General features: G+C 37.4%; 1 protein-coding gene across 1 annotated transcript; it reads left to right on the forward strand.

Annotated features, from left to right (window-relative positions):
- Nucleotides 1-1,186: 1,186 nt before the first annotated feature.
- Nucleotides 1,187-22,605, forward strand: akirin1 (akirin 1). Its single transcript, XM_077217174.1, has 5 exons — nt 1,187-1,578; nt 18,836-18,982; nt 21,309-21,443; nt 21,965-22,036; nt 22,171-22,605. The coding sequence occupies exons 1-5, from the start codon at nt 1,374-1,376 to the stop codon at nt 22,179-22,181; spliced, it is 570 nt and encodes a 189-aa protein (XP_077073289.1). The 5' UTR covers nt 1,187-1,373; the 3' UTR covers nt 22,182-22,605.
- Nucleotides 22,606-23,109: the final 504 nt, after the last annotated feature.

The raw sequence follows: 23,109 nt of genomic DNA on the forward strand, positions 1-23,109 counted from the left end.
TACATTGTTTAAGAAACCACTTACACTCCAATCTGACCAATTCATTGACCGATACATCATTAAAAACACATATTCCTCTTGATGATTCAGCGCAGTTTGAGGATCTTTTGAGATAATTGTTTACGTGTAATCAATTAGGCCTTCATTATTAGCTTCCAATATGTTTTACATTTTACAGTATTTTCATTGGATTAAGTCAAAATTGACAAATGTTGGTTTGGGATATAAAAGCGTGGGATATTCATATGGTATATGTAATAGTCAAATACATAACATTGCGTCTAAATAGAGGTGATAAGAGAGGAAATTATTCCTCATGATTTGAAAGACTGCTTTGATGGCTAACACAAACAAACAACAACATGCAAATCCTCCAGAAATATGGTCTTTGGCCAAATAAACTCAATAAATATTGATCAGAGTCATATGATTTTAAGGCACCAATCAGGATTAAGCTGTTGGAGGAGTGGAAATGGAAAAGTTTTTTTTTTTCTTAGAATGAAATCCATATACTAATACAAGAACTAATCCAAAGAACTGAAAGAGTTCAGTGAGCATATAAAGATATTGTTTAAATTAGAAAAACAAATATTGACGAAAAAAGAGCAAATATTATACATTAATAATATTAAGCAAATGTTGTACATAGTGTATTCATTTTATATATTTACATATTTATTATATTCATAAGGGAGATAGATAATGATCGTACATTTTAAAATATGAAATATAATATTAAAATATTAAGTACATTTATAATAAAATGTGTTCTTTTCTATGCAAACAGCCTCCACATAAATGTCGGTGCAAGAGGCCTGTTTATACAGGAAAACCTAAACGATGGCAAGCATAAACCCGAGTAAGTATTACTATCACTTTCATTATTAATAATCGTTTTGATTTGGAGCAGCACATCACGGGAAAATATGTTGAGACAGGGCATTAACATAATCCACTACTCACGGGTTGGGACGATTACCACTGTAGTAGATTTACTTTATTAGAAATTATTTAACTTATAGCTTATATTTTTGCGATATATTTTAATCCACATGAATGTTTTTGTTGCTTAGTAAATAAAACAAGGTATGATAGAACTTTATTTGAGAAAAAACAAACTCGTTTATAACATTCGCTCCCCCCCGCCTCTCAGTGAATGGTACAGTCCTCGGCTGTGTCGTTTTAGCATTTTTGCTACAAATCTGGCACTTGATGTTTAAACCGGTGTGTGAATAGAGGGGGGCTGCCGTTATCGTGCGAAGCTCAATAAAACCCCCTGAAAAAGTCGAATTCGAAAAGGAAATCTGAGCATTTTATTATAAAAAAGGTGGTATTTTACAGTTGTTGTTTATTGTGTCATTAAATCAGCGATCATGGCTTGTGGCGCGACGTTGAAGCGATCTATGGAGTTTGAGGCCCTTCTCAGCCCGCAGTCCCCCAAGCGAAGGAGGTGCAATCCTCTACCGGGGACTCCGACTACTCCTTCCCCGCAGAGATGCGGTCTTCGCCCGTCAACAGAGAGCCCGGCACACTCGATGTCGCCCCAGTCAATGGGTGGAGAACACAGGCTAACTCCAGGTGAGAAAAGATGCATGACTCTCGCCATTTAACGTTTGACATGGAGGAGGGGAATGGGGGTTGTTTAATCTCAGCTAAGTGAACGTTAACCAGCTAACGTTAGTGGATTTTTGAATTTCGACAGTCCGTTAATTTAATCCCCCCACCAAGCTGAGTTGAGTAACGATTTGAATGTGTAATGCCGTTTCTTAATGGATGGTATGGTTGTGGTGGGTAGTTGGTATGGGCTGTAGTTACCGGTAATTATGCAGTTTGGATGAATAGCTGTTTTGAGCTCGACTAGCTAGGCTGAAAGCGGCCGCTAATACAGACTAGCTGACACAGAGCTTAATTTAACTCGCATGGCTTAGTATGAACAAGCACATAGCCATCGACCATTACTACAGAAAAGAATACACATGACAATGTTTTTCTACAAACGCTTGGCTCTGGTTTGAATGGTGAACATTTATCTGCGTTCAGCCTGTTATAGCTTACTAGCAGGATTGAACCAGTATGTCCAAACAAAGAGGAAAGGAGGGTATGTGCGCAGGGGTGGATTGGCGTTATTTATTTTCTATTTAATAATATTATTTTAAAACCCAAGTCTTCATATGATGTGTGCATATATAACATTACATAAAATAACCCAGTCAATTTTTTCCACGTCAAACATACTTCCAGTAATTTGACATTTAACACTGATCATTGCGTTAAAGCCGTGCGTATTTAATGTAACGTTAGTCTGTCTGTGTAATTAAACTGCTTTTATCCGAAATTTGTGGACCCCTTGGCGAACCCAAATCCTGCTGTTTAGCACTTGTAAAACAGCTAACGTTACAGCTTTTATCGCAAGTAAGAAAAAATCAAAGACGCCACAATAAATAAATGGGTAAACTATGAGTGACATAAAAAACAAAAGTAAAGTCCAGAGCCAACTATCACTTTGTCATCATCGTTTATTTTTTAATTATAGGTACTGCGTTTGCATCCTCATTAGTAGTATTTAGAATATAAGAACACTGATGATTTAGTTTCTGATTTTTAATGATTCCAATTCCATTAACAATTGTTGTAGTACTTTGGAGGATACATTTAACACCAAGATGAAAATTCAGTGCTATAAATATCTGTGCAGACCAACGTTTTTATGCTGTCAGTACAAATCATTTTTTTAACAGATCTCTAATCTCTTTTCCTTTGCACTGCTCTTACATAGAACTACAACTTGGTGGCACTCACAAATTCAATTAAGCGACAGTGAATAGCAGGGGAAGAGTCCAGAACTGGTCCTCATCTTGTACTCTTGTATTTAGTGTTGTTTGAAATGCATAGCGAATGCAGAAAACATGAAAATATTGTTTGACTTTTTCCAGTGATAAGCATATTAGAAACAGAACAGACATTACAGGTGGAATTAATCGGAAGTTGCAATGGTCTTTTATTTAGTTCTGCCCTTGACTATTAATAGCCAGTCATTCATTTAAGGCATTGGTCCACTAGTTGCACGTTAATGATGATTTAATATTCAGGATTGAGATAAGATTCTATGTTACATGGTTCTACATTAGAGGTAAAGACAAAACCACTAAGTCCCTTTCGGCAAATACTGTGTAGTTGACGACGCAGACTCCCATATAAAGAAATGGATGTTAAGTAAAACATGTCATGCAGGAAGTGCTGTACTAATTTAGCTTCTGCACGATCACTTGGATGTGCACCTCATAAAAGCCCACATTTATTTGGGTTCTAATTAATGAGAGAGCGGCCATGTAAAGTAGCAATGTTAAACTTGTACTTGCATGTTTCAGATTAAGCCATGTTTGATGTCGATGAATGAAAGGTGAACATTTCCTGCCTAACATAGGCCCTGTCCCAAATGGCACCCTAAACACTCACATTCTTCCTATGAGTCCTCACTTTCGTGACGTAACGCAGCTTTGACTGTCGGGAAGAAGTCTGCTGTGGAGCTCGCTTCAGTGCGGGCTCTGCAAAAGCGTGCATTGACGGCACATATCGACCGCTCGCCAGGGCCGTATTAAGACAGTGTGGTGCCCCTGGGCACTATACCTCAAAAGCCCACCCCTCCTCACCCCCCTTCAGACATAATCAAGGTGATTTCTCAAGTGTAATTTACTTACTTGTCCAACTACATACATGTAGGCATATGAGCAGTGAGTGAGCACTATATTCAAATTTCTCAAATCCAAATGTACGTCAATTCACGTTTGCCCAAAAATAATAATAAATCTATCAGGTTTCTTACCTTTACAGGCTTGAAAACGGGTCAGGGGTGAAAAAGGTGAGAAGGATATTCCCCCTCTGGGGGGGTTTGGGGGCATGCTCCCCCGTAAGAGAATTTTTAATATTCCATATTTTAAAGCATCAATCTGATGCATTTTGAGATGCATTTTTTGCCAACCTGGGGATAGCTGGAGAAACTTAACTTCAGCCATGAGTCAAAAATATTATGGCCTCTGTAGCATTGGCTAATAATTTTACCAGCGCAGTTTAAAAAAAAAAATCAAGTCGAATTTCTATAACTCTGTGTGTTGAACTGATAATCACTCTTTTGTGTGTTTAACACAATCTACTTAATACAGACAACTTCATTATAAAGAAAAACAACAAATCAAAAAAAATAGCATAATCTGACAACTTCTATTATAAACTAGATTAGTGGGTAACTCAGCAGTAAATTTTAGAAAAATCACAAGTGCACAATAATTGTACACAATAAAATCTGAACATTTAGTGAAAAAAAAACATTTAGTGGGGAACAAATAAGAGACAATAAGTAGCACTAAATCTCAGGGCTTGACATTAACTTTTTGAGGCACTTGTCCTTCGGACAAGTAAATTTATGTTTCACTTGTCCATGCACAAAAGTCACTTGTCCGGGTAAAGATTTATAATTTTATCTAGGGCTGCACGATTTGGGGAAAATGTCATATTCCTATTATTGAGATCAATATTGCGGTTGTGATATGCGATTGCGATATAATAAACAAATGGTTTCATGAGTCAACTTGTTTGGTTCTAAACCAAATGCACACACAGATTAGTGATAATTCTGAAATTAGCAATAACAACTAAATGATTGATAACACCTATAATGATCAATAAGCCATTGATGTTTGGATAAAAATGAACTGTCTAACAGGTAGGACATATACAGAAATTGAATAAAGTTATCAAACAGTCTGCGCAGCATAAATTATAAATTATATATAGACTACTCCTTATTAAAGCTACACAAGTTCTTTAGTCAAGAGCAGTGAGTAATTTTCTCTGTTCCCTTTGTTCTTTCATTAACTTTACTGACAGAACACTTTATTGGTAGCTGGCCCTTTAAGAGCAGCCGCTGTGGACAGAGACGCGGATCTCACACGCGCCTCATTCTCTCACGAGTCACAACTCTTTATGTCCATCATAAGACTGCTCTTGTGTTATGAAGATACTCGACAAATGACATTTTGGCTTAATTGTGTGTGTTGATGTTCGTTCAAGCGCGAAAGAGAACTGTATTCTGGCGCGCGGTCTGTGCATGCGCATCATACTGGTGCGCGTCTTTCTGCGAGTCACATTCAGGACATTCACAGGCCATTCACATTCAGGACATGTCTTCGTTTCAAATCTGTAAAATTAAATCTGTAAAATAGACGTAACGAGTGGCACATAACGTGAAGTAACATGGCATTTTATTTTGTTTGAAATTTAACTTGTCCGGTCGGACAACTAATTTTCTCTTCTACTTGTCCTACAAAAAATCCACTTGTCCCGGACAAGCGGACAAGCCTTAATGTCGAGCCCTGAAATCTGGTAAAACGTTTTCATGTATGAAGTTTAGCAGAACTGCTTCTTCCTTAATTTTGCGCAAGAAAAGGTGTCAACTAACGTTACATCCCCAAAGTCCATTTCTTTGTTACCGTCTCCACAGTTAGCTCCGGCTTCGTCAGACTCAGCGCTGCTAGTGATCGCAATGTTCTCACAAAAAACTTTCGATCCCTGGAACATTTTGAATTGTAGCTAAACGTCTAGCGTCCTTGTCTGTCTTTAACTTTCTTTTTGCAAAACCACTCAATTGATGTCTGTCCATTTTGGATTTAGATTAATTTTCTGTAGCCGTTAAAAAAAGACATTTGCGCGTACTTGTGAACCCAACTCAACTCTGACAGATTGGGGAGGGGGAGTGATATTGGTCATGCAATCTTTATTTATTGATATTTTATTATTATTATTGTTAAATTAGTGTTCATTAACGAGTTATGTATGGTCTTTCAAGAATTTCAAGTTAATAATATAACAATTTACGAAAAATAGTTTTAAAGCTTGTCAAGTGGTGCCCCCCTAGTGGCTTTGAATGGTTGGTGCCCCTGGGCACTGGCCCAAGTGCCCTTATGGATAATCCGGCTCTGGCACTCGCGAGCACCCTTCTGAAACCTGAAATCAGACACCCTGCGGTGTTGTGGGCTTATCGGACACACATACGCGGCATCCATTGTAAATGCATGAAGTGTGTCATTTGGGACAGGGCCATAATTACTATCTATTCATCGGACTGCGTGACTTTACCATTTCCTGTGAAGTTTTTTTTTCTTCGACTAAACGAGTAATTAAAATAGGTCTAGTTGACTATTATGGGGCAGCCCTACTGTTATTGCCTATTGTGATGTATATTCAAGTGAAACGGCTTCTCGGACAAGAAAAATAATGTAGGGTGGTACTTAATTTTTGTCCATCTGGAATTGATTGGATGAGAGGTTTGTTGTTTACTATTGCAAACAAGTCTTCAGAGATAAGATGACATTGCAAGTGGGAGGGGAAGTTATTGTGATTAAAGATTGAGTAGAGGTCGATCAATATTGAATTTTACAGATAATTATAACGATAATAACTAGGTTGGACCGCACTGGGGTGCTTTTCCCAAAAGCATCGTTGGCCAACTTTGATCGCAATTTCCTATAAACTATAGGTAACGACGGAACTTGCGACCATAGTTGGCTTTGGGAAACGCATCCCTGGCGGATAACTTATTAATCAAAAGAGTTTTTAAAATTGAAGACTTTTTTAATGAATTATATAAATTAGTGATGCACGATATACTGTATCGGCCGCCGATATAATGTCGATGTATAATGTGATATAATTTTTTACACATCGGTATCGTTCCGATGTCAAAATGGGGCCGATGTGAACAGGCCGACAATCCTGTGTATATGACGTGTGTGTAGGCTTATGTGGGGGCGGGGATGTTTGTTTTTGCACGTGCGCGTACATTACACACAATGTGCTGAAGCAGGTGCTGGAGGCGGGAAGTTACGGCACTCTGCCTTGTTCTGACCAACCATTGAAGTATTGCTGCGCTGGAGTTACGGGGTTATGATATAGCAATTAAATCACCTCAGACACACACGCAAGTTACATGTTTCACAGTGATTGCTTTTGTTAGATTATTGAATAATGGCATACTCTCGGGGGGAAATGATGCTGAAAATGAAAATGATCAAGGTAAGAATGACACCCGACACGGGTGCATAAAAAAGATAATCTTTAAAATCCAGTAATAGCTAGCGGTAGCCTTTAGCTAGCTATGCTACTTCAAAAACTAGACACAAACACGTTTTATAGCCATAATCAACAACTTATCTAGTAACAAGCGCTGCATTAGAGCAGGCTTGTAGGATATCTTAATTCACAGCCCGTAATGCAAGGCTACATATAGGCTACAACTGAAATAAAATGCTAGCTCTCGTCTGTCAATGACAGTCCACTGACTGAAAACTACGCGAGTTTGTTGGTTGGAGCCGGAACGACACACTACATTCCTGCTGCTGGTGTATAATGGGCAAGTTAAAGCCTTTGTTGAACCATGGTTAAAATCCACGTCAAACAACCGACGAGAAAGCAAATCCATTACAATGCTGTATTTTGTATGCTGTACAAAAATGTATTTTTATATAAATATTTTTTTTTCTTCTGAAAATCTGATGACATATTTTGCACACAGGTAAAGGTGCCCAATATCAGTCATTTCTGAAAATAAATTACAGAAGTAAAAAAAAAAAGTGTTTTGGAAAATAGCTCTTTATTTGATTATCATAAAAATGTGTTTTATATACAGAGATATCGGTATCGGCCATAACGGCAATATTAATATCGGTTATCGGTATCGGGCACAATTTTCACATCGGTGCATCACTAATATAAATATTAAATATCATACCTTGATTATTCATGTTAGTCCATAGTACATTAACTTAAGTTAACAGATACAACTTTAACATTTATAAATGTATTTGTGATTGTTGAAATTAACAATTTAACAAGTAACAATACTGCTACAGCATTTATTATCAATGTTAGAAATGCAATCTTATTGTTAAGTGTTACCATTTCATATAAAGCCGAACAGTCATGCTTAAAGATGGCCAGGCATTGACGCTATCCAAATTAGGGCTGCAACAACTAATCGATAAAATCGATTATAATCGATTATGAAAATCGTTGTCAACGAATGTCATTATCGATTAGTTGGTCTGCTTACGTCACGGGGAGCGTTTACTGGTACGCACACACACGCAAGGTCTCTCTCCCTCAGGCGCTCTGCCGAGCGCGCGCGCTACACGGTTTGGAGCAGTCTCTTCTGTCTCGCATGCGCGCTCTTGCTTGCGCGCTCTAGATTTCATTTCGGGAGTTTGAACTAATTCGCGGGCATCAGGGAGCCGCAATCAATATGCGGGAGACTCCCGGGACTTCCGGGATCTTGGGATGTCTGTATTTTGTCTCGAGCATCAGGTTGCGCAATCAGTTCGCTCGCAACGTAGGTGATGGATTAAAATAGCGCTACCGCAGAAATAGGTTAAATTAAAACGGTCTTTACAAAGCGAAGCACTAAATATAAAGGCAGTTAATAACAGCAGCAGTAAAATATTGTTTTTTAGTCACTGTACTCAGTGGTTTTCAGCGAATGCTTGTGCACTAATGCATAATTTCTCCTGTCCTTTACTCAAGCCTGTTAGCTTGCTGGGTAACGTTACCTCCATTCCGTTCTCTTTTTATAGCATTTGTCTACTAAGTTTTAATTGTTTTTCAAACGCGATCTACTGCGGCTCTACGTTCACACAATTGTTTTCAGTCTTTCTATATTTATTTAATCAATTTATCCTTATATTATTCTTTTATATATTATATATAATATATTATATTCTTTATCCTTATATTCCTTATATATAATTAATTTTAAATAAAAATTAAATGAATTATATATTTTAGATGTTTTTAGTTCAGATATTCACATCTGAGCAACATGTCTGTGTAAATTTGTTTTAACAAAAATTGTGTTAAAACATAATATGTTGGATATCATTTTTTTAACAATAATCATGTTTGTTAACTTGCCATCAGCAATTATCATTAAAAACAATGCAAATATTGATATTAGTAAAACTCAATGTGTGGCTTTTGCACTTTTTAAAGTACACTTTTACACATAAATACCCTGATTTACGGTTTTATTTAGTTATAATAAAAAAAAAATATAATTAAATTTCTATCCGATTAATCGATTAATCGAAAAAATAATCGTCCGATTAATCGATTATCAAAATAATCATAGTTGCAGCTAGGCATGTGCCGGTATCAAATTTTCATGCTGCGATTAATTGATTGAGCTTTTATCACGGTATACGGTATTATCACGATATTTTAATTGCACAAGAGAAACAGACGGATTGGGGGTACCTAAAAAAAACTTGCATCACAATGTGTAATTGTGATTGTCAAAACATTAATTTTATTTTTTAGTGACAACATGTTATAATGTTTACATGGTACAGTTACTGAGGCTACTGTTTGTATTATTGCTTAACACAATTTTCATGATTTCAATTAAATTCTTGGATTTAATTTCAATCTTGATTCAATATTGACTCATTTGGATAAATATTAGGTAGGCTACAGTAGATAGCCTGCATTTAATTTTTTCTCAAGAAAAAATATATCTCACATAATGCTGTAAACATACAGAGAGAAATTAAATATAATGCATACAATATAAATATAATAATAATATAAATATAAAAATGTAATATGCCGTAATTTTCATTATAATAACAATTATATAATGACAAGTAAACATATATTAAAATATGTAATATAGTGCACATATTTAGCAAAATACTCCTCTCTATAGCTATTTTCTTATAGTCAACTAACATTAAATGGCTTTCCTGAGGTAAATGTAACGTTCTGTGACATAGTTGTTCTCCTGCAGTGTTATTGACCTCTTTCCGTGGTTGAAAAACACTGATTGATCGAAAGTACGTATACCTTTTGGTGGGTTGTACTGTATCTTTAATAAAAAGTAACAGATGATCTGTTTACTTGAACTGAGGCGCGCGATCTGTCACGTCATTTACAAGCACCAAAACAGTATTTATTGTCTGAATTTCGTTATAAAACCTGAGAGCTGATATTTTTTTCATATCAAAAGTAACCTGCTCTGTCTAGTCTGTCGGTGTCAGTGTCCTCTTTGCTCCGCGATTTTTCTCTGCGTGAGAACATGGATGTGTGGCGCGAGACCGTGTGAAAGTGTCAATTGCGTGAGTCTCAAGCTGCTGAATGCGTGAGAGTTGGCAGCCATGCGGGGGATAAATAGTCGGCAGCGTTCCTCCTTCCGCCGTGCTTCTTTTCCATGTGAGGATTGTTTACATTAGACTAGAGTGCACACTGCATTCACACAGTGCTTATACATGTGATGTGGGGATTGTTTACATCAAAGTGCGCACGTGTTTTGCGCAGCATATACGCATTGTTTTTTTAAGCGGTTGATGGAAAATAAGCTGATGCGCGTTCTAAAAATCTAAATTCGGATCTATTATTTTTCACGGTATTTCGAAGTCCCCGCGATAACAATATCGTGCATATTCATTACCGCGATTTATCGCATTACCGAATACCGGCACATGTCTAGTTGCAGCCCTAATCCAAATGTCTCCATAAAGGCCATTGCATTGAAATTAGACGCGCATGTATATGGTCTCTCACATTATATGCTTCTATTTTAGAACTATTGATGATTATCTAATCAAAGTAAGCATATATTTATGTGTTTATAAAGAGTTTAAATTACCTGCATGACCATACAGTTTGCTTTCTCACTTAGCTTTAAATGTGCAACTTTGCTGGCTAACGAATGCATAAAAGTGACCAGCTGAATATAAACAAATGCAGATGGATTGTAATGATCGTGACATTAAACATTTGCCTGCTCTCAGACTGCTCTAGTAATGGATAAAACCTGGGCAAATTATCAGTAAGTATTTATGCAGATAACAGATTGTTTCAGCAATCAACCTCTTATACAGGCAAATTAATTAAAAAAATGCACAGATAAATCATTTATAATAAACTGCAATATTCCATAAAAAATAAGAATTGTCTATTTCATGGTGACTAATCACTATGAATGATGCAAAAGTGTTTTGGCTGGTTCCCCAAGAGGTCGCCATTTATAATGCCTCATATCTTTTTGTAGGTTCTAGAGTAGTGGTTTACAGATAAAATAATAATTTGTTTAAACAAATGTGAGGTAACAAATTATTGTCTTTAACTATGTTTAACTTAAGTGAATTAAGTCGTATTTACAAAGTTAAATGACAAAGTAAATTTTGTAGGATTTCTAATCAGGCACTATATAGAGTAGACATTTTATGTCCTTTCAGCCAATGGAATTGCTTTGGTGTCAATTGCTTTGGTTAGGATTTTGCATGACACTAGGTAGACAAACATCACTAAATCATTGGGTTTAGTGTTTTTTTTTTTGTGGCTTGTTCTTTTTCAAGCCTGCCCATCAGTTCTCTTGTTAAAATGGCAAGGATGGAATGTGACTGGCCCAGTTTGGTGTTTAGTAGTCTTGCTTTTTGTAAAACCAAATGCCCCTTCTGTTTTCATAGAACAACCCTCTTTATCATCCTTATTTAGGTTTATATCTCTAGATAGGCATAGAAAAGGAATAGAATCTTCATAAAATAGTCTTCCATCAGCAGCTCATAGTTTCTTATTACAAGCCAGCGTCTGGTATTTCAAGCTGTCTGAAGTTGCTTGACCCTGTTTGTGCTATTTGATAACTCATCCTAACTCATCCTTCAAAATAAGTAACGTCTGTAACACACCAAATCCTAAAGAAAGTGAATAAAGCTCCCTGCAGGAACACACCCTGGGCTTTCGCTCCTAGTTTGAGGGTACTTCCTGCTAGTTTTTTAAAAATATTCCCCCCTCAAATCCTCGACAGTGTTGTAAATAAGACGCCTTAACTCTACACCCACTTACACTCCCCTCCCCCAGTCCAGTTCATCCCACACCTCCATTGTAGTTGTATTATCCCTGTTCTGTTCTTTTGGGCCTTGAATGGCTACCGATCCTCTCTCAGGAAGCCACTGTGATTGATTGCTTGGTTTGACCATATAAGGTTACAGTTGCTAAGTAACCTGTTGGACCTAATCTCAGCATTTGGCAGCATTTGATACAGGCGGAGGGATTTACCTGTCATTCAAGGGATCTGACGTTGCCCATTGAAGTTTGTGTATCTTTCTGTTTTGAAAACGGATTATTGTGTGATCTGAACTTAATGAGTTAGTGCACACAAATTACATTTTTTAGTTTTCTCACACTTGTTTTTTTCAAAACCTTTTAGACTTTATATCAGCAGTAGGGATTCAACTAACAATTATTAGTTATTACATAACAGCTTAGACTATTTTGTTAATTTAATGGAAAAATCCATGATTAAGAAATATTTTAATTATTACGAAATTGTTATTACATGTTGCTCTTAACATCCAACGTCAGCTGTGAAGTCTTGCTATCCTGTCAGGACAAGCATTTATTTTCTAACATTAATGGAAAATAGTGACTAAACCATTAGGAAGTGTGAAATAACCCATTAAGATTTCAGATACAATAAGTTATGCAATGAGGAAAACGCATCTCAAACTATGGTTGTGCCGATAGATGATAGTATCTTGTATCGATGATAGTCTGAGATTTCGCCGATGGCAGATGCCTTTGACGATATCAATATGATAATTGGCTCTTTTTACCATGAACGATTTAAATAATTAATATTAGTATTATTATTATAAAGCCTAAATTCATAACATCTCCACATAGCCTAACACTTGCGACAACACCGTCACGCGCGTATGAGGACTCCTCTAAGAAAATGTTTTTAAAACAGAATAAAAAACTAGGCCTACATCCCACATCAAAATTGGATTGCAAGGTTTGTCAAGAGTGCTTGTTTTAACAGACGCACGCATATCTTATACAGATCAAAGAAGAAAACGGCATCATTGTTCGTCAGTATTTTGTTTCCATAGCACATTAACAAAAGGTTTAATGACACTAATAACACTAAAAACAATACAATTAAATATTAACAATAATAATATCACTAAAATTATATAGGCCAGTCTTTAGTTCACGAACACAGCACAACTCTGCCATCTGTGAAAATCAAAAGCAGCTTCAAACACTTCTTTAACAAGAAATATTCTTCTAATTTTTTCACTGTCATCATATAGGTCCACAAGAGAAATATTAAGCCAGTAAATTAAGATAGTCGCTATACCGTTATATCCAACGTCGTCTCTGAGAGAACGCGGCGTTAATGCAGCGACAGATGCTGAAAGCTCAGTCAGTTTCTACTTTCACTTTCAGAGAATGAGTGCGTTTACATGCATGTTCTTAACCCGATTATTCTGAATAAACTGACAATGCATGTGGTCATGTGAATGCATTAACCTGTTTTCCTTTATCGGAGTCAAGTCATAAGTTTAAGTATAACCGATCGACTCAGCTAGATTTCTGCCTCTTACTCTGACTTCTCCTGGCATTTAAAACACAAGAACCCGTGTTCTTTGGGCTTATTGAAGTGCGCATGTGAAGTGCATCCAGACAGAGCGAGCACTGGTAGGAGGACATATATCGCAAACTCTGACTCTTTCTTGACCTTAGAAATTATTAAAACGTGTTTTCATCTCGTGCAGAAGTAGGCTACAGTCAAAATTGCGATGTCGGCTAAACATGAAATCGTCCATCGGCCCAACCCTAGTAAGAATACTAATGCAATGGCATTAACAGACACATAAATAGTAAGGCTAGCTAAACCACTGGAATGATCTTGAAAACGTATTGCAGGAGGCAGAGAAAAACAGCCACATGAGGTAGCTAGCATCTGCCTTTTGTGGTAAATAAAGTTATGCTAGCTTATTTAGCATCTAACTTATCAGCATTGCTACTAGATGAATACATTTTTATGTGATATTTGCAATTTAAACATTTAATTTTAATATTTAATATTTCCCCATAATATCATCAAAACTTACTTCACTTTTAGTCCACAGGCTCAAATGTGTGCCTTCAATAGTCTTGCGCTGAGGCATGCACAGTGCCAGTAGGGGATGTGTTCTCAATAGCCATGCAGTAAGCAGTGTTCTATGTGGATGTGATTGAGCAATGGCATGGATATTCAAGTGTATTTGAATGGCATCTGTTTGTTTTGGTCAAGATTATGCTAAAATATACTTTCCTCAACTATATTTAAGTTCCCTATGAAGAGCCAACCCTCAACTTTGAAAATCCCCACTTTATTCCCGTTTAGGGTTAAATTCCTGCTAATTCCCTTAAATTCCCATTAAAGGGTTAGTTCACCCAAAAATGAAAATGATGTCATTAATGACTCACCCTCATGTCGCTCCAAGCCCGTAAGACCTCCGTTCATCTTCAGAACGCAGTTTAAGATATTTTAGATTTAGTCCGAGAGCTTTCTGTCCCTCCATTGAAAATTTATGAACGGTGTACTGTCCTTGTCCAGAAAGGAAATAAAGACATAATCAAAGTAGTCCATGTGACATCAGTGGGTTAGTTAGAATGTTTTGAAGCATCGGAAATACTTTTTGGTCCAAAAATAACTAAAACTACGACTTTATTCAGCATTGTATTGTCTTCCGGTTCTGTTGGGGATCTGCGTTCAGTGACGCTGCTGACGTAAGACGCTGCTGACGTGTGTCTGGTGCGCCCGAGCTTCGTTTACAGTCTGAGGGAGATGCACGCTGGAAACAAAACAATCTTCACAAACATGTCTAAGGATTTCCACACAGAGGAAGACTTGCATTTTTTTGCCCAGCCATATTTATTTGAACCCGAATACACGGACGCACCAGATACACGTCAGCAGTGTCTTACGTCATCAGCGTCACTGTGGACTCGTGAACGTGGATCCCCAACAGAACCGGAAGACAATAAAATGCTGAATAAAGTCGTAGTTTTTGTTATTTTTGGACCAAAATGTATTTCCGATGCTTCAAAACATTCTAACTAACCCACTGATGTCACATGGACTACTTTGATGTCTTTATTTCCTTTCTGGACAAGGACAGTATACCGTTCATACATTTTCAATGGAGGGACAGAAAGCTCTCGGACTAAATCTATCGCAAAACAGAGGTCTTACGGGCTTGGAGCGACATGAGGGTGAGTCATTAATGACTTTTTCATTTTTGGGTGAACTAACCCTTTAATTCCCATGGAAAGTTTCCATCTTTGAAAATTCCCAGAATTTTGCAACCCTAGTCACGAATAACGTAAAGACTGGCAGATGTTTTCGGTGCCCAGGCGCGATTTTGATTAGTTGTTACAGCCCTAGTCTGTAGAACACAAAAAAAGAACTGCTTTTGGCCATGCAATTAATGGATACAAAACAGCATTGTTTTGTATCCAACAAAACAACACACTCCATTGGCTCCAAAAACGCTGAGACATTATTCAAAATATTGTCTTGTTTCACTGAAAAAATCATACAGGTTGTAACATCTTGAGGATGAGTAAAAGCATTTTCATTTTTGGGAAAACTGTCCCATAAGTCTGGCCAATTTTTTTTTGGTCTGTTTTGGACTGAAACCTTTCAATCTAGATTAGCAACCCTGTTGTCAACATGTTATTACCTCTATTGTAGGGGTTTCCAAACTCTGTCCTGGAGGGCCATGCAATAACGCCTCTTTATTGGCCATTAGGGGTGTAACGATACCCTCATGTCACGATTCGATACATATCACAATACTGAACTCACGATACGATATTATTGCGATACTCCAAGACATATGGTAAAAGGTTAACAAAAAATGTGTAAATTTGATATTACATTGTGGGTTTAAATGAATAGGCTTGGACTTGGTGCTTGTAACCCAAGGACAATGGTGACACCAGAATAACAATATTCATGAGTTATTGTAGATGAATTTGCTTGCACGTTTTCACTGACTAGATATATGTAAAATAATGTCGGCCACTTTTTACTGGTTACATCAGACATTTGCCATTATCAGGACCCACAAATATTCCCCCATTGCATTATTATACATTATAATCAACATTATATATAGTAGTTTAATGTAGTACTGACACTAAAACTCTGAAAACTTGAATTTTTTCTCACACAGTAATTTTTATTTTGGGGGGACTATCCACGATACATATTGTCACTATCCACGATACGTATTGTTGCATTTTTGTATTGCGATATATTGTGGCACGATATATTGTTACACCCCTATTGGCCATGCAAATGCTGTGTGTTTATATAAATAAAAACCAATCAGATGAGACTGCAGAGGAGACTTCCTGTGTTTACAATGCAGCTAAGGCACTCTGTTCGGTTGTAGACGAGAGGAGACGACCACCATTCAACCCGAAAAGAGTCATATAATTCCAATAACTCCAAAGCTCTTCAGTTAAGCTAAAAAAAACTGCATAGTGCTGCTTTAATAGACCTATCATACATTTTATTGTTAATAAAGTACTCTTATTATAAGCAGTATTTATAAAGTTTCTCATGTCTTTCGTAAGCAAAGCACTTGCTGTTATTATGAAAAGAACATGCATGAATGAGAAAATAACCTTTTAACATCACGTCCCGCACTTTAAGTGCAATAAGTAACGAAAAAGATCTCAATGCGTTACTCGTGCTGACTGAAACAACTCTGTAAACTTTTTTCCTCACACAATTTTGGATTCAGTCGTTGTCAAGTATCGAGAGAACAACAGCGCTGTATTTCAGTTGGATTTCTATGTGAACATGCACTCGTGGATGTCTGACAATTTTGTTGCTTTTTGGAGTTTTAATATTTAAAAACGTCTATAGATATAGAGGCTACACTCGTTCTGCGGTACCGTTGCTCTTACGGAACAGATTATATATGCTTATGTACCGTCAGATGAAATCCTGCAGGTCTCTGTGCTTTCTCCGCCCATGCAATAAATGCATCTCCTTGAATGAGTGTGGATTTCTAGCGCATTTACTTGAACTTCTTAGGTAATATCTATAGTTTGACCCATTTGGCAGGTGGCCAAAATCATAATTTAAAATGTATTGAATAAAGCTCTCTACGAACCTGACATGCGATGCTACGGTACCTGACATGTATGCGCATGAATCACACGCTCAGAGCAATATTGTAAGTTACTGCATAATACATTTTTAACTAGCAGATACATTTTTCACTAGCAGAATAATACAGCATCACGATAAATTCTCACTTTTAGCTATGTCTTTTAACTATTATAATATTTAGACAGGCAAAAACATTAACTTTATCTATTGGCTTTACATCAAGTCAGCTGTCACTTTAGCGCGAGGCCCTGTGTGGTCGCACACTTGGCACAGCCCATGCTAACTTGGTCACGCTGAGCTTGGTGGGTGTGGTTTCAGCAACCAGGCTCCTCAGCTCCAACCAGATCCCGCCTCTTTGCCCATTTTCGGTTATCCAGGAGTAGCTCGCGGTGACGCACTGCCAAGATGGCGACGGCCGGCTCCGCCTATTTTTAATCTTCAAAAATACTCTTCCGGAACCTATGGGTGATCTCATGGACACTACGTCCATTTTTGTTACAGTCTATGGTTTTGACCCTTTTTTTCTTTAGTTAGTTGAAGGACGATGCCTTGAGTAGGGGGGGAACTCTGAGCTCCACACCCAAGATAAGTGATGCAGGCACAGCAGATAGATGTGCCCTGGTGTTTATCCACCCTTGAAGCTTTAAATGACCTACATTCAGGAAGCTGAGACGATCAACCTCCAAATACTAATTTTTGTGATTAATTTAGACTATTATAGAAGATAACTTTAAAGAGTTTGGCTCATGGAAGTCATGCAGGTTTCTAATGAGTGGTTTTGAGTCATCTGCTGGTGTTAAAGATTTGGATGGGGGGCTAAACCCAACCCAGTTTTTCTATAAAGGGACTCCTGGTTGCATTGCTGCCCTCCGCATTGCAGTCCCATCACCCAGATTCAGTTACCAGAAATAAGCCTCACCCTCCACAAAGCCAAACGAAACTAATCTGCACCCCTTTTTCCCCCTAATGTAGTATGTGTGTTAGTGATGTTGTCAGTGTACCATTGTGGCTGATAGTAAAACTGAAGTGAAACTTATTTCTTCACACTATTCGTCATGGGACCCATGCTGGAAGCAGGATATCCTCTGCATTGTGTGCGCCTGCTGAAGTTATAAGTTAAGTTAAACTGGGTTTCCGCAGACCCTTTAGTCTTAAAATATATATATATATATATATATATATTAGTGATACATTTATAGCCTTTTCTGTGATTGGCCAGTTTGTTGTAATTTATCATTTTGCAGTGTAAGGCTACAGTTAACACCATAATTTTATATATTACAACAATTAAATTAATCACAATTATTCAAGGAACGAAGCACACAAATGCATGACAAAGCCCTAAAACAGACAATTAATCGGTATTGATTGTCAGGCAAATTTAATTGACGTGGCAGCCCTTATGATAACTCCGTTTCACCTGACAGTGTTTCCACACATGTTGAGCCATTTGATCAAAAGTTTTGTACGGTCATTTAGTATTTTTTTTTTTGATCCAAAGTAATTCCAAACTTCGCTGTACTTGGAGGCAGATGACGATATTCTGTGATCAAATACAATCTTAACAAGCTCCACAGCGCCACCTAGTGCATTCAGTTATAACTGCGTTTTAGTTTGCATGCTTAGGATTTCATGGCATTTACAGCCAGCAAAGCAACATGTAGCAAAATTTGAATAGCATTTTTATTTTTCAAATTATATTCATTAGATCGAATATTTGACTATTTGTGCACACCCCCAGGAGAAATCTTTTTTTCTTATTTTTTTTTTCTTATGTAAGCTGAATTAACATCTTTCTCTTGATTTGTCTTCCTTTGACCCCAACAGAACAGATCTTCCAGAACATTCGTCAGGAGTACAGCCGCTATCAGAGGCGACGGCAGTTAGAAGGGGCCTTCAACCAGACTGAGCCCTGTAGCTCCACTGATATCCAGAGCTCCAGTCCCGCCCTTACCTCCCCCAGCTCTCCCACAGGTCAGTCCACTGAAAACCATGTCCATTGAGATGCTTAAACCATGCATCAACTTTTTTTTTTTTTTTTTTAGACCAGGGATGCCCAAACCTGTTCCTGGAGAATCTGTCTTTCCACAGAGTTCCGGCACACCTGTCTATAATCAAGTGTTCTTGATTATCTTTAGATGTACAGGTCCTGATCAAAAATTAGCATATTGTGATAAAGTTCATTATTTTCCATAATGTAATGATAAAAATTAAACTTTCATATATTTTAGATTCATTGCACACCAACTGAAATATTTCAGGTCTTTAATTGTTTTAATACTGATGATTTTGGCATACAGCTCATGAAAACCCAAAATTCCTATCTCAATTTTTTTTTGTTTTTTTAATACAAAAAAAGTCAACCTTCAAATAATTATGTTCAGTTGTGCACTCAATACTTGGTCGGGACACCTTTTGCAGAAATGACTGCTTCAATGCGGCGTGGCATGGAGGCAATCAGCCTGTGGCACTGCTGAGGTGCTATGGAGGCCCAGGATGCTTCGATAGCGGCCTTAAGCTCATCCAGAGTGTTGGGTCTTGCGTCTCTCAACTTTCTCTTCACAATATCCCACAGATTCTCTATGGGGTTCAGGTCAGGAGAGTTGGCAGGCCAATTGAGCACAGTAATACCATGGTCAGTAAACCATTTACCAGTGGTTTTGGCACTGTGAGCAGGTGCTGAAAAATGAAATCTTCATCTCCATAAAGCTTTTCAGCAGATGGAAGCATGAAGTGCTCCCAAATCTCCTGATAGCTAGCTGCATTGACCCTGCCCTTGAAAAAACACAGTTGACCAACACCAGCAGCTGACATGGCACCCCAGACCATCACTGACTGTGGGTACTTGACACTGAACTTCAGGCATTTTGGCATTTCCTTCTCCCCAGTCTTCCTCCAGACTCTGGCACCTTGATTTCCGAATGACATGCAAAATTTGCTTTCATCCGAAAAAAGTACTTTGGACCACTGAGCAACAGTCCAGTGCTGCTTCTCTGTAGCACAGGTCAGGCGCTTCTGCCGCTGTTTCTGGTTCAAAAGTGGCTTGACCTGGGGAATGCGGCACCTGTAGCCCATTTCCTGCACACGCCTGTGCACGGTGGCTCTGGATGTTTCTACTCCAGACTCAGTCCACTGCTTCCGCAGGTCCCCCAAGGTCTGGAATCGGTCCTTCTCCACAATCTTCCTCAGGGTCCGGTCACCTCTTCTCGTTGTGCAGCGTTTTTTGCCACACTTTTTCCTTCCCACAAACTTCCCACTGAGGTGTCTTGATACAGCACTCTGGGAACAGCCTATTTGTTCAGAAATTTCTTTCTGTGTCTTACCCTCTTGCTTGAGGGTGTCAATGATGGCCTTCTGGACAGCAGTCAGGTCGGCAGTCTTACCCATGATTGCGGTTTTGAGTAATGAAACAGGCTGGAGTTTTTAAAAGCCTCAGGAATCTTTTGCAGGTGTTTAGAGTTAATTAGTTGATTCAGATGATTAGGTTAATAGCTCGTTTAGAGACCCTTTTCATGATATGCTAATTTTTTGAGATAGGAATTTTGGGTTTTCATGAGCTGTATGCCAAAATCATCAGTATTAAAACAATAAAAGACCTGAAATATTTCAGTTGGTGTGCAATGAATCTAAAATATATAAAAGTTTAATTTTTATCATTACATTATGGAAAATAATGAACTTTATCACAATATGCTAATTTTTTGAGAAGGACCTGTATTTGATTGGGGTTGGAGCTTCTTTTTGCTGGACAGAATCTCTCTAGGAACAGGATTGGGCTCCTGGTTTTAATTTTAAATGTGCATTGTGAAGATGCAGTGTCGCGAGTTTGTCATTAATGTCTAATACTTTTTGATTCTTGATGCCGGTGAGTTTGAATATGCAGAAAATGCAAACGTGACAGCAAAATTGGTTTATAGATTTTGAAGCACAATTTGACCATATGCAAACAGTCTTGCAAAGCAAACGTTGTGATTTTGTCATGAAGATGAGAGCCCATGATGACTGTGACCATAGAGTGTGTGGTATAAAGCAATGAGAGGAAATTTCTAAAGGATCATGTGACTGAAGTTTAATATATTTAAAAAATTATTTTATTCTGGTGAATTTATTTTGAATTGTACACAGTATGTTGTATTTACTATACTTTTGATAAAATAAATGCAGCCTAAGTGAGTAGAATTGGGTATCGTTTGAATTTTAACTTTTCCGACTATAATTATCGATTCCTATAGATATTTTGCAAATGGAATGTAGAGTGACATGGTCAAGAATGGATATTCAGAGTTTTTTTTTTCTTTAGGTGCCTCATCATTGAAGAAGGATCAGCCACTGTTCACACTGAGGCAGGTTGGCTATTTGTGCGAGCGCCTTATCAAAGATCACGAGGAGAAGATGCGTGAAGAGTACGAACAGATACTGAACACAAAGCTTGCAGGTACAACAAATTGCAGATTCCACACAGTGGTGTGTTAGCTTTATCGAGTTCATGCCTTTTTCTCATTAGGAAAAAAAAAACACCAGTTCTTTGTGTATAGATCTTATGCGCCAGAGAAACAAGCACTCAACAATCTGTAGAATTTTGTCTTTGAACGTCCTTGTTTTTATATTTCGGTGACCTTGCTGTCGAAGTGTAAATAGCTGGTGAAGCTTTACTCATTGTAGAGTTAACAAAAGTTATCAAGCATTGTAATGTTGAAGCCAATGTCATGCATAACTAATATCAGTAGACTGGGTAGATTTTAAAATAAGCGGTTCATTCATATTTCTGTAAACTGGGAGACCGAAGAGGTGGGGCTACATAAGGTCTATTTCTTTGATTAGTATCAATATGATTTTTTTTATTTATTCCCCGAAGATAAATTCCCCCCCCCCCCCATGCTACATTGTCATGTTTTGTGGTTTCACTACTCTTATTTTTATGTCTGAATTGTCATTTCTCTTTCTTTTCCCCTTAAGAACAATATGAGTCCTTCGTGAAATTCACACAGGATCAGATTATGCGAAGATATGGCGCCAGGCCTGCAAGCTGTAATTATAATAACTTCCTCTATAAGCAAGCAATTAACATTCTGTCATAAATGATTTGTTTGTTTGTTGCAGTAAAAAACAATTTAGCTGATTTCAGTTGCTTCAAATGCTGATTATGGTCTCTTTATTTTCAGATGTGTCTTGAAGAACATTATAGATGGTACTAGCCTCCCCTCAGCAGCTGGTTACTAAAGAACCAGCCCCCTTCGTTTCATTTGAAATTTCCTCCTTCCACTTGAACCTTCTTTTTCTTTTTTTTTCTTCTTTCCTTTAAAATGCTTGGGTGCCATGGTCTATCCACATTTAACAAATTTTTATTGCTGAACTGTTACTGATGGCCCAACTCGAAACATGCATATCTAGATGCATTCTAAGGAAGTTTAATCTCTTAAGAATTTGTGGGAAAATATCAAACTACCGCTGTAAAAAAGCTTTGCTGATGCGATCTGTTTAATGTAATGTGACTGACCTGCAGCAGATATACCAGACTATCCCTCTATACTTCAGCCTGTTTTTTAACTCTCCAACTTTTTTCTTTTTTTGACAAATAAAAGATCTGTGATAAGTCACCATTTGATTGATTCTGTTCTTTCTTGCAAATAATTTGGAATGAAATTGTAAAAAATTGTGTTGCATATAAAGTGTTTGGAAAGACCTGAATGTGAGTTGCTAATGACAATGTCCACTTATGGCTTTCTGCTTTGGAACCTTAAATGTTAAATCACCATGGAAGTGGTTAATAGGTTCATAAACTGTTAGTGTTCTGGAGTCATATGATAGCCTTGTGTGTGAGAGAGAAATTAAAGTAATTTTTAACTGAAATGTAATTATTGTAGAGTTTCATAATCATTAATAGCTCACTGGATGTAAAGATTATCAGTGAATAACATTTATAAATCTGTTCATCACATAAAGCTTTTTGATTGCCCTAGAAGACTAGGAATATAGTGTATGCGGCATGTAAACGACTATTTTATTTTAATTTTTTTAAAGGCTTGTCAAGATGTGGTCACCATTTATTGTCATTACATAGTAAAAATGAGAAACGTTAGAGAAAAGATTAAATTTCAAAT

Source organism: Siphateles boraxobius, unplaced genomic scaffold, assembly GCF_051911475.1.
Source record: "Siphateles boraxobius isolate OS27281-9 unplaced genomic scaffold, OSU_SipBor_1 12, whole genome shotgun sequence".
Classification (NCBI taxonomy): domain Eukaryota; kingdom Metazoa; phylum Chordata; class Actinopteri; order Cypriniformes; family Leuciscidae; genus Siphateles; species Siphateles boraxobius.

Bases quoted from the DNA above. Each gene is read 5' to 3' on its own strand.
- akirin1 (XM_077217174.1), top strand. From the start codon at position 1,374: ATGGCTTGTGGCGCGACGTTGAAGCGATCTATGGAGTTTGAGGCCCTT. The intron at 18,983-21,308 runs GTCAGTCCACTG...TTTTTTCTTTAG, and splicing joins CTCCCCCAGCTCTCCCACAG to GTGCCTCATCATTGAAGAAG. The intron at 21,444-21,964 runs GTACAACAAATT...TTTCCCCTTAAG, and splicing joins ACTGAACACAAAGCTTGCAG to AACAATATGAGTCCTTCGTG.